Below are 16880 nucleotides of genomic sequence, written 5' to 3'. Positions count from 1 at the left end.
ATATATAGAATAACGAATACCCGGAAGTGAGTTACAGGCTGGAATCTAATCGAGGGGTTCGGGGGGGTTTATGTATAGAATAACAGATACCCGGGAGTGAGTTACAGGCTGGAATCTAATCGAGGGGTTCGGGGTGTTTATATATAGAATAACAGATACCTGGGAGTGAGTTACAGGCTGGAATCTAATCGAGGGGTTCGGGGGGGTTTATATAGAATAACAGATACCCGGGAGTGAGTTACAGGCTGGAATCTAATCGAGGGGTTCGGGGGTTTATATTTAGAATAACAGATACCCGGGAGTGAGTTACAGGCTGGAATCTAATCGAGGGGTTCGGGGGGTTTATATATAGAATAACAGATACCCGGGAGTGAGTTACAGGCTGGAATCTAATCGAGGAGTTCGGGGGGGTTTATATATAGAATAACAGATACCCGGGAGTGAGTTACAGGCTGGAATCTAATCGAGGGGTCGGGAGGGGGGGTTTATATATAGAATAACAGATACCCGGGAGTGAGTTACAGGCTGGAATCTAATCGAGGAGTTCGGGGGGGTTTATATATAGAATAACAGATACCCGGGAGTGAGTTACAGGCTGGAATCTAATCGAGGGGTTCAGGGGGTTTATATATAGAATAACAGATACCCGGGAGTGAGTTACAGGCTGGAATCTAATCGAGGGGTCGGGAGGGGGGGTTTATATATAGAATAACAGATACCCGAGGGGTTCGGGGGGGGTTTATATATAGAATAACAGATACCCGGGAGTGAGTTACATGCTGGAATCTAATCGAGGGGTTCGGGGGTTTATATATAGAATAACAGATACCCGGGAGTGAGTTACAGGCTGGAATCTAATCGAGGGGTCGGGAGGGGGGGTTTATATTTAGAATAACAGATACCCGAGGGGTTCGGGGCAGGGGTGGGGTGGGTTATATATTTGGATAACAGATACCCGGGCACTTTAATTGCCCCTCCTGCCCCACGCTCCCCTCCCCCAGTGACCCCTACCTGTTCTGGAAGGTTCCGAGGCCCTGAGGCACACACTGGACCCGCCATTGTCCTCGCTGATCCCTGTACAGCACAAACTTGATGGGAGTCTCCACCTCCTGCTCTGTCTCCAGCTCAAAAAGATGCTCCTTCCAGGGGCAACCGCCCTTCACTAGAACCACAATCTCCCCACTGGGGTCCTCCTGTAACACAGAGAGAGACATTGGGAGTAGGGCCAGACTCCGGGAGTGGACCAGGAGTGAGTCACACCCTGCTATAACACAGAGAGAGAGAGAGACATTGGGAGTAGGGCCAGACTCTGGGAGTGGACCAGGAGTGAGTCACACCCTGCTATAACACAGAGAGAGAGAGACATTGGGAGTAGGGCCAGACTCTGGGAGTGGACCAGGAGTGAGTCACACCCTGCTATAACACAGAGAGAGAGAGGGGCACTGGAGTAGGGCCGGACTCTGGGAGTGGACCAGGAGTGAGTCACACCCTGCTGTAACACCGAGAGAGAGAGACACTGAGAGTAGGGCCGGACTCCGAGAGTGGACCAGGAGTGAGTCACACCCTGCTGTAACACCGAGAGAGAGAGACACTGGGAGTAGGGCCAGACTCCAGGAGTGGACCAGGAGTGAGTCACACCCTGCTGTAACACAGAGAGAGAGAGAGACACTGAGAGTAGGGCCGGACTCCGGGAGTGGACCAGGAGTGAGTCACACCCTGCTGTAACACAGAGAGAGAGAGAGACACTGAGAGTAGGGCCGGACTCCGGGAGTGGACCAGGAGTGAGTCACACCCTGCTGTAACACCGAGAGAGAGAGACACTGAGAGTAGGGCCGGACTCCGGGAGTGGACCAGGAGTGAGTCACACCCTGCTGTAACACCGAGAGAGAGAGACACTGAGAGTAGGGCCGGACTCCGAGAGTGGACCAGGAGTGAGTCACACCCTGCTGTAACACCGAGAGAGACACTGAGAGTAGGGCCGGACTCCGGGAGTGGACCAGGAGTGAGTCACACCCTGCTATAACACAGAGAGAGAGAGAGAGGGGCACTGGAGTAGGGCCGGACTCTGGGAGTGGACCAGGAGTGAGTCACACCCTGCTATAACACCGAGAGAGAGAGAGAGAGAGGCATTGGAGTAGGGCCGGACTCCAGGAGTGGACCAGGAGTGAGTCACACCCTGCTGTAACACAGAGAGAGAGAGAGACACTGAGAGTAGGGCCGGACTCCAGGAGTGGACCAGGAGTGAGTCACACCCTGCTGTAACACCGAGAGAGAGAGACACTGGGAGTAGGGCCAGACTCCAGGAGTGGACCAGGAGTGAGTCACACCCTGCTGTAACACCGAGAGAGAGAGACACTGAGAGTAGGGCCGGACTCCAGGAGTGGACCAGGAGTGAGTCACACCCTGCTGTAACACAGAGAGAGAGAGAGAGAGGGGCACTGGAGTAGGGCCAGACTCCGGGAGTGGACCAGGAGTGAGTCACACCCTGCTGTAACACAGAGAGAGAGAGAGACACTGAGAGTAGGGCCGGACTCCGGGAGTGGACCAGGAGTGAGTCACACCCTGCTGTAACACCGAGAGAGAGAGAGAGGGGCACTGGAGTAGGGCCGGACTCCAGGAGTGGACCAGGAGTGAGTCACACCCTGCTGTAACACCGAGCGAGAGAGAGAGGCACTGGAGTAGGGCCGGACTCCAGGAGTGGACCAGGAGTGAGTCACACCCTGCTGTAACACCGAGAGAGAGAGACACTGAGAGTAGGGCCGGACTCCAGGAGTGGACCAGGAGTGACAGTCAAACCCTCCTGTAACACCGAGAGAGAGAGACACTGAGAGTAGGGCCGGACTCCGGGAGTGGACCAGGAGTGAGTCACACCCTGCTGTAACACCGAGAGAGAGAGACACTGAGAGTAGGGCCGGACTCCGGGAGTGGACCAGGAGTGAGTCACATCCTGCTGTAACACCGAGAGAGAGAGAGAGAGAGGGGCACTGGAGTAGGGCCGGACTCCAGGAGTGGACCAGGAGTGAGTCACACCCTGCTATAACACCGAGAGAGAGAGAGAGGGGCACTGGGAGTAGGGCCGGATTCCGGGAGTGGACCAGGAGTGACAGTCACACCCTGCTGTAACACCGAGAGAGAGATATTGGGAGGAGGGCCGGACTCCAGGAGTGGACCAGGAGTGACAGTCACACCCTCCTGTAACACCGAGAGAGAGAGACACTGGGAGTAGGGCCGGACTCCGGGAGTGGACCAGGAGTGAGTCACACCCTGCTGTAACACAGAGAGAGAGAGAGACACTGAGAGTAGGGCCGGACTCCGGGAGTGGACCAGGAGTGAGTCACACCCTCCTGTAACAGAGAGAGAGAGAGAGAGGGGGGCACTGGGAGTAGGGCCGGACTCCAGGAGTGGACCAGGAGTGAGTCACACCCTGCTGTAACACCGAGAGAGAGATATTGGGAGGAGGGCCGGACTCCAGGAGTGCACCAGAGGTGGGTGGGGGGAGGGGGGAGGAGAGGTGAGAGGGGTGGGAGGGTAGGGGAGTAGGGGTGGGAGGGTAGGGGAGTAGGGGGAGAGGGGTAGGGGAGTGGGGGGGAGAGGGGTAGGGGAGTGGGGGGGAGAGGGGTAGGGGAGTGGGGGGGGAGAGGGGTGGGGGGGGGGAGTGGGGGGGGAGAGGGGTGGGGGAGTGGGGGGGGAGAGGGGTGGGGGAGTGGGGGGGGAGAGGGGATGGGGGGAGAGGGGTAGGGGAATGGGGGGAGAGGGGTAGGTAGGGGAGTGGGGGGAGAGGGGTAGGTAGGGGAGTGGGGGGAGAGGGGTAGGTAGGGGAGTGGGGGGGAGAGGGCTAGGGGAGTGGGGCAGAGGGGTAGGGGAGTGGGGCAGAGGGGTGGGGGGAGAGGGGTGGGGGGAGAGGGGTGGGGGGAGTGGGGTGTAGGGGATGGGGGGAGAGGGGTAGGGAGTGGGGTAGGGGAGTGGTGGGGAGAGGGGTAGGGGAGAGGGGTAGGGGAGTGGTGGGGGAGAGGGGTAGGGGAGTGGGGCAGAGGGGTAGGGGAGTGGGGCAGAGGGGTAGGGGAGTGGGGGGAGAGGGGTGGGGGGAGTGGGGTGTAGGGGAATGGGGGGAGAGGGGTAGGGAGTGGGGGGGAGAGGGGTAGGGGAGTGGAGGGGTAGTGGAGTGGTGGGGGAGAGGGGTGGGGGGGAGAGGGGGGTAGGGGAATGGGGGAAGAGGGGTAGGGAGTGGGGGGGAGAGGGGTAGGGGAGAGGGGTAGGGAGTGGGGGGGGGAAGGGTAGGGAGTGGGGGGTGGAGGGGTAGGGAGTGGGGGGAGGGGTAGGGGAGTGGGAGGGTAGGGGAGTGGGGGGATAGGGGAATGGGGGGAGAGGGGTAGGGGAGTGGGGGGGGAGGGGAGTGGGGGGAGAGGGGTGGGGGGGAGGGGAGTGGGGGGAGAGGGGTAGGGGAGTGGGAGTGGGGGGAGAGGGGTAGGGGAGTGGGAGTGGGGGGGGAGGGGTAGGGGAGTGGGAGGGTAGGGGAATGGGGGAGAGGGGTAGGGGAGTGGGGGGTAGGGGAGTGGGGGGATAGGGGAATGGGGGGAGAGGGGTAGGGGAGTGGGGGGGGGAGGGGTAGGGGAGTGGGAGGGTAGGGGAATGGGGGGAGAGGAGTAGGGGAGTGGGGGGTAGGGGAGTGGGGGGTAGGGGAGTGGGGGGTAGGGGAGTGGGGGGATAGGGGAATGGGGGGATAGGGGAATGGGGGGAGAGGGGTAGGGGAGTGGGGGGAGGAGAGTGGGGGGAGAGGGGTAGGGGAGTGGGAGTGGGGGGGAGGGGAGGGGTGAGGGGGGTGGGAGTGGGAGTGGGGGGGGGAGGGGTGAGGGGGGAGGGGTGAGGGGAGAGGGGTGGGGATGAGCGACTCGGCCTATCTGCACACTTACCTCAAACCGGCCCCGTATCGCATCCTCGACCAGCGTCCGTGCTGGGAGCCACGCGTTGTGGTAAAACTCCATTCGGTCCATGAACTCTGTGCCCACCAACTTCAGGGCCTTGGTGAATCCGGCCTGGAACACAGGACACACAGGGTGAGTCTCGCTGACCCGAGGGGAAGGATCAGGAGAACAGAACTTAGCACAAGGAGCAGGAGTCGGCCATTCGGCCCCTCGAGCCTGCTCCGCCATTCAATGAGATAGTGGCTGATCTGTGACCTGAACTCCCCTTCCCCGCCTGATCTCCCTATCCCTTAACATCCAAAAATCCATCGATCCCAGCCTTGGATATACCCAACGACTGAGCCTTCTGGGGCAGAGAGTTCCCCTAGACCCCAAAAATCCTATCGATCTAAGCCTTGGATATACCCAACGACTGAGCCCTCTGGGGCAGAGAGTTCCCCTAGACCCCAAAAATCTATCGATCTAAGCCTTGGATAGACCCAACGACTGAGCCCTCTGGGGCAGAGAGTTCTCCAAGACCCCAAAAATCCTATCGATCTAAGCCTTGGATAGACCCAACGACTGAGCCCTCTGGGGCAGAGAGGTCCCCTAGACCCCAAAAATCTATCGATCCCAGCCTTGGATATACCCAACGACTGAGCCCTCTGGGGCAGAGAGTTCCCCGAGACCCCAAAAATCCTATCGATCTAAGCCTTGGATATACCCAACGACTGAGCACTCTGGGGCAGAGAGTTCCCCTAGACCCCAAAAATCCATCGATCCCAGCCTTGGATAGACCCAACGACTGAGCCCTCTGGGGCAGAGAGTTCCAGAGATTCACCCCCCTCCGAGTAAAGAAATTCCTCCTCATCTCGGTCCTAAATGGCCGACCTCTTATCCCGAGACTGTGTGACCCCTGGTTCTCCGCTCCCCACAGCCCGGGGGGGAAACACCCTTCCTGCATCTATCCTGTCAGAACTGTGCGTGTTTCAATCAGATCATCTCTCAGCCTTCTAAACTCCGGAGAATATCGGCCTCGTCCGCTCATCGGACAATCCCCCCATCCTAGGAATCAGTCTGGTGAACCTTCGCTGCACTCCCTCAATGGCAAGTATATCCTTCCTTGGGTAAGGAGACTAAAACTGTGCACAATACTCCAGGTGTGGTCCCACCAGGGGCTTATATAATGGCAGGACCTCTTCACTCTGACACACGATTCCTCCTGTAATAAAGGCCAACATACCCTTTGCTTTCCTCATTACTTGCTGTGGCTGTACGTTAACTTTCTGTGGTTTGTGTACAAGGACACACAGGTCCCTCTGAACACCAACATTCCCCAATCGCTCAGCGTTTAAACAATACTCTCGGCTTTTCTATTTTTCCTACCAAAGTGGATAACTTCACATTTCACCACAGTATCTTCCATTTGCCATGTTCTTGCCCACTCATATAACCTGTCTATATCCATGTACAGTCGCTGGAGAAATACCACCAACGATGTGTCCGCGAGATCCTGCAAATCCCCCGGGAGGACAGACGCACCAACGTTAGCGTCCTCGACCAGGCCCAACATCCCCAGCATTGAAGCACTGACCACACTCGACCAGCTCCGCTGGGCAGGGCCACATTGTCCGCATGGTTCCCCCCCAGACACGAGACTCCCCAAAGCGAGCGCTCTACTCGGAACTCCTTCACGGGCAAACGGGCCAAAGGTGGGCAGAGGAAACGTTACAAGGGACCACCCTCAAAGCCCTCCCTGATAAAGTGCAACATCCCCACCGACACCTGGGAGTCCCCGGCCCAAAGACCAGTCCGCCCTAAGTGGAGGGAGTGCATCCGGGAGGGCGCTGAGCACCTCGAGTCTCGTCGCCGAGAGCGTGCAGAAACCAAGCGCAGGCAGCGGAAGGAGCGTGCGGCAAACCTGTCCCACCCTCCCCTTCCCTCAACGTCTACCTGTCCCACCTGTGACAGGGACTGTGGGTCCCGTATTGGGCTGTTCAGCCACCTCAGGACTCGTGTTTAGAGTGGGAGCAAGTCTTCCTCGATTCCGAGGGACTGACTATGACGATGATGATATATCCCCTTGAAGCCTCTTTGCATCCTCCTCACGACTCACATTCCCACCGAGTTTTGTATCAAACTTGGATATATCACACTCGGTCCCTTCATCCAAATCATTGATATAGATTGTAAATAGCTGGGGCCCCAGCACTGATCCCTGCGGCACCTCACTAGTTACAGCCTGCCGACCCGAGAATGACCCCTTTATCCCGACTCTCGGTTTCCTGTCCGTTAACCAATCCCCAATCCAGGCTAGAAGATTACATCCAATCCCAGGAGAAACAAAGCCTTGCATTTATATAGCACCTTTCTCCTCCTCAAGACATCCCAAAGCAACTCACAGCCAATGAAGTACTTTTTCTGAAGTGTGGTCACTGTTGTAATGTGGCAGCCAATATGCGCACAGCAAGCTCCCACAAACAGCACTGTGATATTGACCCGGATAATCGGCGCGCTCACCTCGGTGTCCTGCGACTCTGCATTCCAGGGGGGGTTCAGGTGGGCGATACGGGAGCTTAGGTTGGTGGTCATGTTGTATCGGGACTCCCCCTCATACTGAGAGATTCCGTTATCGATCGCATCGATTTCCTCCACAAAGTTCTCATACAACTGTGGGAGAGAGAGAGACAGAGAGTGTGAGAGAGAGAGAGAGAGAGAGAGAGCGAGAGCCAGCGCGAGCGAGCGTGCGAGCGGGAGCCAGCGAGCGAGAGAGAGAGAGAGAGGGACAGAGAGAGAGAGAGAGGGACAGAGTGTGTGTGAGAGCGAGAGACAGAGAGAGCGAGCGCGCGAGCGGGAGAGAGAGAGAGGGACAGAGTGTGTGAGAGCGAGAGACAGAGAGAGAGCCAGCGCGAGCGAGAGAGAGAGAGAGGGACAGAGTGTGTGTGAGAGCGAGAGACAGAGAGAGAGAGCCAGCGAGCGAGCGGGAGCCAGCGAGCGAGACAGAGAGAGACAGAGACACAGAGTGTGTGTGAGACAGAGCGAGCGAGAGCGAGAGGGACAGAGAGCGAGAGAGAGAGAGAGGGGGACAGAGAGAAAGAGAGGGACACAGAGAGAGTGTGAGAGAGAGAGAGGGAGACGGAGACAGAGAGAGAGAGAGAGAGAGAGAGACAGAGAGAGAGAGAGAGAGAGAGACACAGAGTGTGTGTGAGAGTGTGAGACAGAGAGAGAGCGAGAGCCAGCGAACGAGAGAGAGGGACAGAGAGAGAGAGCGAGACAGAGAGACACAGAGTGTGTGTGAGACAGAGAGAGAGCGAGAGCGGGACAGAGAGACAGAGAGAGCGGGACAGAGAGACAGAGAGAGAGGGACAGAGAGCGAGAGAGGGAGACGGAGACAGAGAGAGAGAGATCGGTTAAACAGGGCCCCTTAAACCTCGCCCTCCTTTACACCCAGGGACCGAAACTTGCCCAGCGCCAACTCTCGAGACAGAGTTCCCTCCCCCCGAGCCCCCTCACCCACCTTGTCATGTAGTGTGCCCACTCGAGGGTCCCCCGAGCCCCCTCACCCACCTTGTCGTGCAGTGTGCCCACTCGAGGGTCCCCCTCACCCACCTTGTCGTGCAGTGTGCCCACTCGAGGGTCCCCCTCACCCACCTTGTCGTGCAGTGTGCCCACTCGAGGGTCCCCCGAGCCCCCTCACCCACCTTGTCGTGTAGTGTGCCCACTCGAGGGTCCCCCGAGCCCCCTCACCCACCTTGTCGTGCAGTGTGCCCACTCGAGGGTCCCCCTCACCCACCTTGTCGTGCAGTGTGCCCACTCGAGGGTCCCCCTCACCCACCTTGTCGTGCAGTGTGCCCACTCGAGGGTCCCCCTCACCCACCTTGTCGTGCAGTGTGCCCACTCGAGGGTCCCCCGAGCCCCCGAGCCCACCTTGTCGTGTAGTGTGCCCACTCGAGGGTCCCCCGAGCCCCCTCACCCACCTTGTCGTGCAGTGTGCCCACTCGAGGGTCCCCCGAGCCCCCTCACCCACCTTGTCGTGCAGTGTGCCCACTCGAGGGTCCCCCGAGCCACCTCACCCACCTTGTCGTGCAGCACCCCCACTCGAGGGTCCCCCGAGCCCCCTCACCCACCTTGTCGAGCAGTGTGCCCACTCGAGGGTCCCCCTCACCCCCTCACCCACCTTGTCGTGTAGTGTGCCCACTCGAGGGTCCCCCTCACCCACCTTGTCGAGCAGTGTGCCCACTCGAGGGTCCCCCGAGCCCCCTCACCCACCTTGTCGAGCAGTGTGCCCACTCGAGGGTCCCCCGAGCCCCCTCGCCCACCTTGTCGTGCAGTGTGCCCACTCGAGGGTCCCCCGAGCCCCCTCGCCCACCTTGTCGTGTAGTGTGCCCACTCGAGGGTCCCCCGAGCCCCCTCGCCCACCTTGTCGTGTAGTGTGCCCACTCGAGGGTCCCCGAGCCCCCTCACCCACCTTGTCGTGCAGCACCCCCACTCGAGGGTCCCCCGAGCCCCCTCACCCACCTTGTCGTGCAGTGTGCCCACTCGAGGGTCCCCCGAGCCCACCTTGTCGTGCAGCACCCTCACTCGAGGGTCCCCCGAGCCCCCTCGCCCACCTTGTCGTGCAGCGTGCCCACTCGAGGGTCCCCCTCACCCACCTTGTCGTGCAGCACCCCCACTCGAGGGTCCCCCGAGCCCCCTCGCCCACCTTGTCGTGCAGTGTGCCCACTCGAGGGTCCCCCGAGCCCCCTCACCCACCTTGTCGTGCAGCACCCCCACTCGAGGGTCCCCCGAGCCCCCTCACCCACCTTGTCGTGCAGTGTGCCCACTCGAGGGTCCCCCTCACCGCCTCACCCACCTTGTCGTGCAGCACCCCCACTCGAGGGTCCCCCGAGCCCCCTCACCCACCTTGTCGTGCAGTGTGCCCACTCGAGGGTCCCCCGAGCCCCCTCACCCACCTTGTCGTGCAGTGTGCCCACTCGAGGGTCCCCCGAGCCCCCTCACCCACCTTGTCGTGCAGTGTGCCCACTCGAGGGTCCCCCGAGCCCCCTCACCCACCTTGTCGTGCAGTGTGCCCACTCGAGGGTCCCCCGAGCCCCCTCACCCACCTTGTCGTGTAGTGTGCCCACTCGAGGGTCCCCCGAGCCCCCTCACCCACCTTGTCGTGCAGCACCCCCACTCGAGGGTCCCCCGAGCCCCCGAGCCCACCTTGTCGTGCAGCACCCCCACTCGAGGGTCCCCCGAGCCCCCTCACCCACCTTGTCGTGCAGCACTCCCACTCGAGGGTCGGCCCCGTCCAGTCCCAGAGCCCCGGCCAGGACCCTCCTCCCGAAGTGTAAGTACACCAGGCCAGCGCTGCTCAATTTGGTCACCCAGCGACTCTCGGGCCTCAGTGTCGACATACTCTCAGAGAACGACCTGTGGAGAGGGGCAGAGCATGAGGGTCAGGGGGTGGGGGAGAGGGAGATCACCATTCAGCTCCTCGAGTCTGTTACATGAGGAACAGGAGGCCATTCAGCCCCTCGAGCCTGTTACATGAGGAACAGGAGGCCATTCAGCCCCTCGAGCCTGTTACATTAGGAACAGGAGGAGGCCATTCAGCCCCTCGAGCCTGTTACATTAGGAACAGGAGGAGGCCATTCAGCCCCTCGAGCCTGTTACATTAGCAACAGGAGGACATTCAGCCCCTCGAGTGTTACATTAGGAACAGGAGGCCGTTCAGCCCCTCGAGCCTGTTACATTAGGAACAGGAGGAGGCCATTCAGTCCCTTGAGCCTGTTACATTAGGGACAGGAGGAGGCCATTCAGCCCCTCGAGCCTGTTACATTAGGAACAGGAGGAGGCCATTCAGCCCCTCGAGTCTGTTACATTAGGAACAGGAGGAGGCCACTCAGCCCCTCGAGCCTGTTACATTAGGAACAGGAGGAGGCCGTTCAGCCCCTCGAGCCTGTTACATTAGGAACAGGAGGAGGCCATTCAGCCCCTCGAGCCTGTTACATTAGGAACAGGAGGCCATTCAGCCCCTCGAGCCTGTTACATTAGGAACAGGAGGACATTCAGCCCCTCGAGCCTGTTACATTAGGGACAGGAGGAGGCCATTCAGCCCCTCGAGCCTGTTACATTAGGAACAGGAGGAGGCCGTTCAGCCCCTCGAGTCTGTTACATTAGGAACAGGAGGAGGCCATTCAGCCCCTCGAGCCTGTTACATTAGGGACAGGAGGAGGCCATTCAGCCTCTCGAGTCTGTTACATTAGGAACAGGAGGAGGCCATTCAGCCCCTCGAGCCTGTTACATTAGGAACAGGAGGAGGCCGTTCAGCCCCTCGAGTCTGTTACATTAGGAACAGGAGGAGGCCATTCAGCCCCTCGAGCCTGTTACATTAGGAACAGGAGGAGGCCATTCAGCCCCTCGAGCCTGTTACATTAGGAACAGGACGAGGCCCATTAAGCCCCTCGAGCCTGTTACATTAGGAACAGGAGGAGGCCCATTCAACCCCTCGAGCCTGTTACATTAGAGACAGGAGGAGGCCATTCAGCCCCTTGAGTCTGTTACATTAGGAACAGGAGGAGGCCGTTCAGCCCCTCGAACCTATTACATTAGGAACAGGAGGAGGCCGTTCAGCCCCTCGAGCCTGTTACATTAGGAACAGGAGGAGGCCATTCAGCCCCTCGAGCCTGTTACATTAGGGGCAGGAGGCCATTCAGCCCCTCGAGCCTGTTACATTAGGAACAGGAGGAGGCCTTTCAGCCCATCGAGCCTGTTACATTAGGAACAGGAGGAAGCCATTCAGCCCCTCGAGCCTGTTACATTAGGAACAGGAGGAGGCCATTCAGCCCCTCGAGCCTGTTACATTAGGAACAGGAGGAGGCCATTCAGCCCCTCGAGCCTGTTACATTAGGAACAGGAGGAGGCCGTTCAGCCCCTCGAGCCTGTTACATTAGGAACAGGAGGAGGCCATTCAGCCCCTCGAGCCTGTTACATTAGGAACAGGAGGAGGCCATTCAGCCCCTCGAGCCTGTTACATTAGGAACAGGAGGCCATTCAGCCCCTCGAGCCTGTTACATTAGGAACAGGAGGAGGCCATTCAGCCACTCGAGCCTGTTACATTAGGAACAGGAGGGGGCCATTCAGCCACTCGAGCCTGTTACATTAGGAACAGGAGGAGGCCATTCAGCCCCTCGAGCCTGTTACATTAGGAACAGGAGGAGGCCATTCAGCCCCTCGAGCCTGTTACATTAGGAAAAGGAGGAGGCCATTCAGCCCCTCGAGTCTGTTACATTAGGAACAGGAGGAGGTCATTCAGCCCCTCGACCCTGTTACATTAGGAACAGGAGGAGGCCATTCAGCCCCTCAACCCTGTTAAATTAGGAACAGGAGGAGGCCCATTAAGCCCCTCGAGCCTGTTACATTAAGAACAGGAGGAGGCCCATTCAACCCCTCGAGCCTGTTACATTAGAGACAGGAGGAGGCCATTCAGCCCCTTGAGTCTGTTACATTAGGAACAGGAGGAGGCCGTTCAGCCCCTCGAACCTATTACATTAGGAACAGGAGGAGGCCGTTCAGCCCCTCGAGCCTGTTACATTAGGAACAGGAGGAGGCCATTCAGCCCCTCGAGCCTGTTACATTAGGAACAGGAGGAGGCCCATTCAGCCCCTCGAGCCGGTTACATTAGGAACAGGAGGAGGCCATTCAGCGCCTTGAGCCTGTTACATTAGGAACAGGAGGAGGCCATTCAGCCCCTCGAGCCTGTTACATTAGGAACAGGAGGAGGCCATTCAGCCCCTCGAGCCTATTACATTAGGAACAGGAGGAGGCCATTCAGCCCCTCGAGCCTATTACATTAGGAACAGGAGGAGGACATTCAGCGCCTTGAGCCTGTTACATTAGGAACAGGAGGAGGCCATTCAGCCCCTCGAGCCTGTTACATTAGGAACAGGAGGAGGCCATTCAGCCCCTCGAGCCTATTACATTAGGAACAGGAGGAGGCCATTCAGCCCCTCGAGCCTGTTACATTAGGAACAGGAGGAGGCCGTTCAGCGCCTTGAGCCTGTTACATTAGGAACAGGAGGAGGCCATTCAGCCCCTCGAGCCTGTTACATTAGGAACAGGAGGAGGCCATTCAGCCCCTCGAGCCTATTACATTAGGAACAGGAGGAGGCCCATTCAGCCCCTCGAGCCTGTTACATTAGGGACAGGAGGAGGCCATTCAGCCCCTTGAGTCTGTTACATTAGGAACAGGAGGCCATTCAGCCCCTCGAGCCTGTTACATTAGGAACAGGAGGGGCCATTCAGCCCCTCGAGCCTGTTACATTCGGAACAGGAGGAGGCCATTCAGCCCCTCGAGCCTGTTACATTAGGAACAGGAGGAGGCCATTCAGTCCCTCGAGTCTGTTACATTAGGAACAGGAGGAGGCCATTCAGCCCCTCGAGTCTGTTACATTTGGAACAGGAGGGGGCCATTCAGCCCCTCGAGCCTGTTACATTAGGAACAGGAGGAGGCCATTCAGCCCCTCGAGCCTGTTACATTAGGAACAGGAGGGGGCCATTCAGTCCCTCGAGCCTGTTACATTAGGAACAGGAGGAGGCCATTCAGCCCCTCGAGCCTGTTACATTAGGAACAGGAGGAGGCCATTCAGCCCCTCGAGCCTGTTACATTAGGGACAGGAGGCCATTCAGCCCCTCGAGCCTGTTACATTAGGAACAGGAGGGGGCCATTCAGTCCCTCGAGCCTGTTACATTAGGAACAGGAGGAGGCCATTCAGTCCCTCGAGCCTGTTACATTAGGAACAGGAGGAGGCCATTCAGCCTCTCGAGCCTGTTACATTAGGAACAGGAGGAGGCCCATTCAGCCCCTCGAGCCTGTTACATTAGGAACAGGAGGAGGCCATTCAGCCCCTCGAGCCTATTACATTAGGAACAGGAGGAGGCCATTCAGCCCCTCGAGCCTGTTACATTAGGAACAGGAGGAGGCCATTCAGCCCCTCGAGCCTATTACATTAGGAACAGGAGGAGGCCATTCAGCCCCTCGAGCCTGTTACATTAGGAACAGGAGGGGGCCATTCAGCCCCTCGAGCCTGTTACATTAGGAACAGGAGGGGGCCATTCAGCCACTCGAGCCTGTTACATTAGGAACAGGAGGAGGCCATTCAGCCCCTCAAGCCTATTACATTAGGAACAGGAGGAGGCCCATTCAGCGTCTCGAGCCTGTTATATTAGGGACAGGAGGAGGCCATTCAGCCCCTCGAGCCTGTTACATTAGGAACAGGATGAGCCTGTTACATTAGGAACAGGAGGAGGCCATTCAGCCCCTCGAGCCTGTTACATTAGGAACAGGAGGAGGCCATTCAGCCCCTCGAGCCTGTTACATTAGGAACAGGAGGAGGCCATTCAGCCCCTCGAGTCTGTTACATTAGGAACAGGAGGCCGTTCAGCCCCTCGAGCCTGTTACATTAGGAACAGGAGGAGGCCATTCTGCCCCTCGAGCCTGTTACATTAGGAACAGGAGGAGGCCATTCAGCCCCTCGAGCCTGTTACATTAGGAACAGGAGGAGGCCATTCAGCCCCTCGAGTCTGTTACATTAGGAACAGGAGGCCATTCAGCCCCTCGAGCCTGTTACATTAGGAACAGGAGGAGGCCATTCAGCCCCTCGAGCCTGTTGCATTAGGGACAGGAGGAGGCCGTTCAGCCCCTCGAGCCTGTTACATTAGGAACAGGAGGGGGCCATTCAGCCCCTCGAGCCTGTTACATTAGGGACAGGAGGAGGCCATTCAGCCCCTCGAGCCTGTTACATTAGGGACAGGAGGAGGCCATTCAGCCCCTCGAGTCTGTTACATTAGGAACAGGAGGCCATTCAGCCCCTCGAGTCTGTTACATTAGGAACAAGGGGAGGCCATTCAGCCCCTCGAGTCTGTTACATTCGGAACAGGAGGAGGCCATTCAGCCCCTCGAGCCTGTTACATTAGGAACAGGAGGAGGCCATTCAGCCCCTCGAGCCTGTTACATTAGGAACAGGAGGAGGCCATTCAGCCCCTCGAGCCTGTTACATTAGGAACAGGAGGGGGCCATTCAGCCACTCGAGCCTGTTACATTCGGAACAGGAGGAGGCCATTCAGCCCCTCGAGCCTGTTACATTAGGAACAGGAGGAGGCCATTCAGCCTCTCGAGCCTGTTATATTAGGGACAGGAGGAGGCCATTCAGCCCCTCGAGTCTGTTACATTAGGAACAGGAGGCCATTCAGCCCCTCGAGCCTGTTACATTAGGAACAGGAGGAGGCCATTCAGCCCCTCGAGCCAGTTACATTAGGAACAAGAGGAGGCCGTTCAGCCCTACGAGTCTGTTACATTAGGAACAGGAGGAGGCCATTCAGCCCCTCGAGCCTGTTACATTAGGAACAGGAGGAGGCCATTCAGCCCCTCGAGCCTGTTACATTAGGAACAGGAGGAGGCCATTCAGCCCCTCGAGCCTGTTACATTAGAAACAGGAGGAGGCCATTCAGCCCCTCGAGCCTGTTACATTAGGAACAGGAGGAGGCCGTTCAGCCCCTCGAGTCTGTTACATTAGGAACAGGAGGAGGCCATTCAGCCCCTCGAGCCTGTTACATTAGGAACAGGAGGAGGCCATTCAGCCCCTCGAGCCTGTTACATTAGGAACAGGAGGAGGCCATTCAGCCCCTCGAGCCTGTTACATTAGGAACAGGAGGAGGCCATTCAGCCCCTCGAGCCGGTTACATTAGGAACAGGAGGAGGCCATTCAGCCCCTCGAGCCGGTTACATTAGGAACAGGAGGAGGCCATTCAGCCCCTCGAGCCTGTTACATTAGGAACAGGAGGAGGCCATTCAGCCCCTCGAGCCTGTTACATTAGGAACAGGAGGGGGCCATTCAACCACTCGAGCCTGTTACATTCGGAACAGGAGGAGGCCATTCAGCCCCTCGAGCCTGTTACATTAGGAACAGGAGGAGGCCATTCAGCCCCTCGAGTCTGTTACATTAGGAACAGGAGGCCATTCAGCCTCTCGAGCCTGTTATATTAGGGACAGGAGGAGGCCATTCAGCCCCTCGAGTCTGTTACATTAGGAACAGGAGGCCATTCAGCCCCTCGAGCCTGTTACATTAGGAACAGGAGGAGGCCATTCAGCCCCTCGAGCCTGTTACATTAGGAACAGGAGGAGGCCATTCAGCCCCTCGAGTCTGTTACATTAGGAACAGGAGGAGGCCATTCAGCCCCTTGAGTCTGTTACATTAGGAACAGGAGGAGGCCGTTCAGCCCCTCGAACCTATTACATTAGGAACAGGAGGAGGCCGTTCAGCCCCTCGAGCCTGTTACATTAGGAACAGGAGGAGGCCATTCAGCCCCTCGAGCCTGTTACATTAGGAACAGGAGGAGGCCCATTCAGCCCCTCGAGCCGGTTACATTAGGAACAGGAGGAGGCCATTCAGCGCCTTGAGCCTGTTACATTAGGAACAGGAGGAGGCCATTCAGCCCCTCGAGCCTGTTACATTAGGAACAGGAGGAGGCCATTCAGCCCCTCGAGCCTATTACATTAGGAACAGGAGGAGGCCATTCAGCCCCTCGAGCCTATTACATTAGGAACAGGAGGAGGCCATTCAGCGCCTTGAGCCTGTTACATTAGGAACAGGAGGAGGCCATTCAGCCCCTCGAGCCTGTTACATTAGGAACAGGAGGAGGCCATTCAGCCCCTCGAGCCTATTACATTAGGAACAGGAGGAGGCCATTCAGCCCCTCGAGCCTGTTACATTAGGAACAGGAGGAGGCCGTTCAGCGCCTTGAGCCTGTTACATTAGGAACAGGAGGAGGCCATTCAGCCCCTCGAGCCTGTTACATTAGGAACAGGAGGAGGCCATTCAGCCCCTCGAGCCTATTACATTAGGAACAGGAGGAGGCCCATTCAGCCCCTCGAGCCTGTTACATTAGGGACAGGAGGAGGCCATTCAGCCCCTTGAGTCTGTTACATTAGGAACAGGA

The 16880-nt window shown here is 58.2% G+C and overlaps 1 protein-coding gene across 1 annotated transcript in view; it reads right to left on the bottom strand.

Annotated features, from left to right (window-relative positions):
* Positions 1 to 1007: 1007 nt before the first annotated feature.
* myg1 (myg1 exonuclease) overlaps positions 1008 to 16880 on the bottom strand; it is a 39489-nt gene continuing 23616 nt past the window's right edge. Inside the window, exons 3-6 of the mRNA XM_070869415.1 lie at positions 10154 to 10313; positions 7422 to 7571; positions 4911 to 5033; positions 1008 to 1193 (exon numbers count right to left, since the gene is read on the bottom strand). Of these exons, the coding sequence (XP_070725516.1) occupies positions 1008 to 1193; positions 4911 to 5033; positions 7422 to 7571; positions 10154 to 10313 (619 nt within the window). The remainder of the gene's footprint in view (positions 1194 to 4910; positions 5034 to 7421; positions 7572 to 10153; positions 10314 to 16880) is intronic.

The sequence above is a fragment of the Pristiophorus japonicus genome, chromosome X (genome assembly GCF_044704955.1).
Source record: "Pristiophorus japonicus isolate sPriJap1 chromosome X, sPriJap1.hap1, whole genome shotgun sequence".
Lineage (NCBI taxonomy): Eukaryota > Metazoa > Chordata > Chondrichthyes > Pristiophoridae > Pristiophorus > Pristiophorus japonicus.
This window is presented reverse-complemented; position numbering and strand designations above follow the sequence as displayed.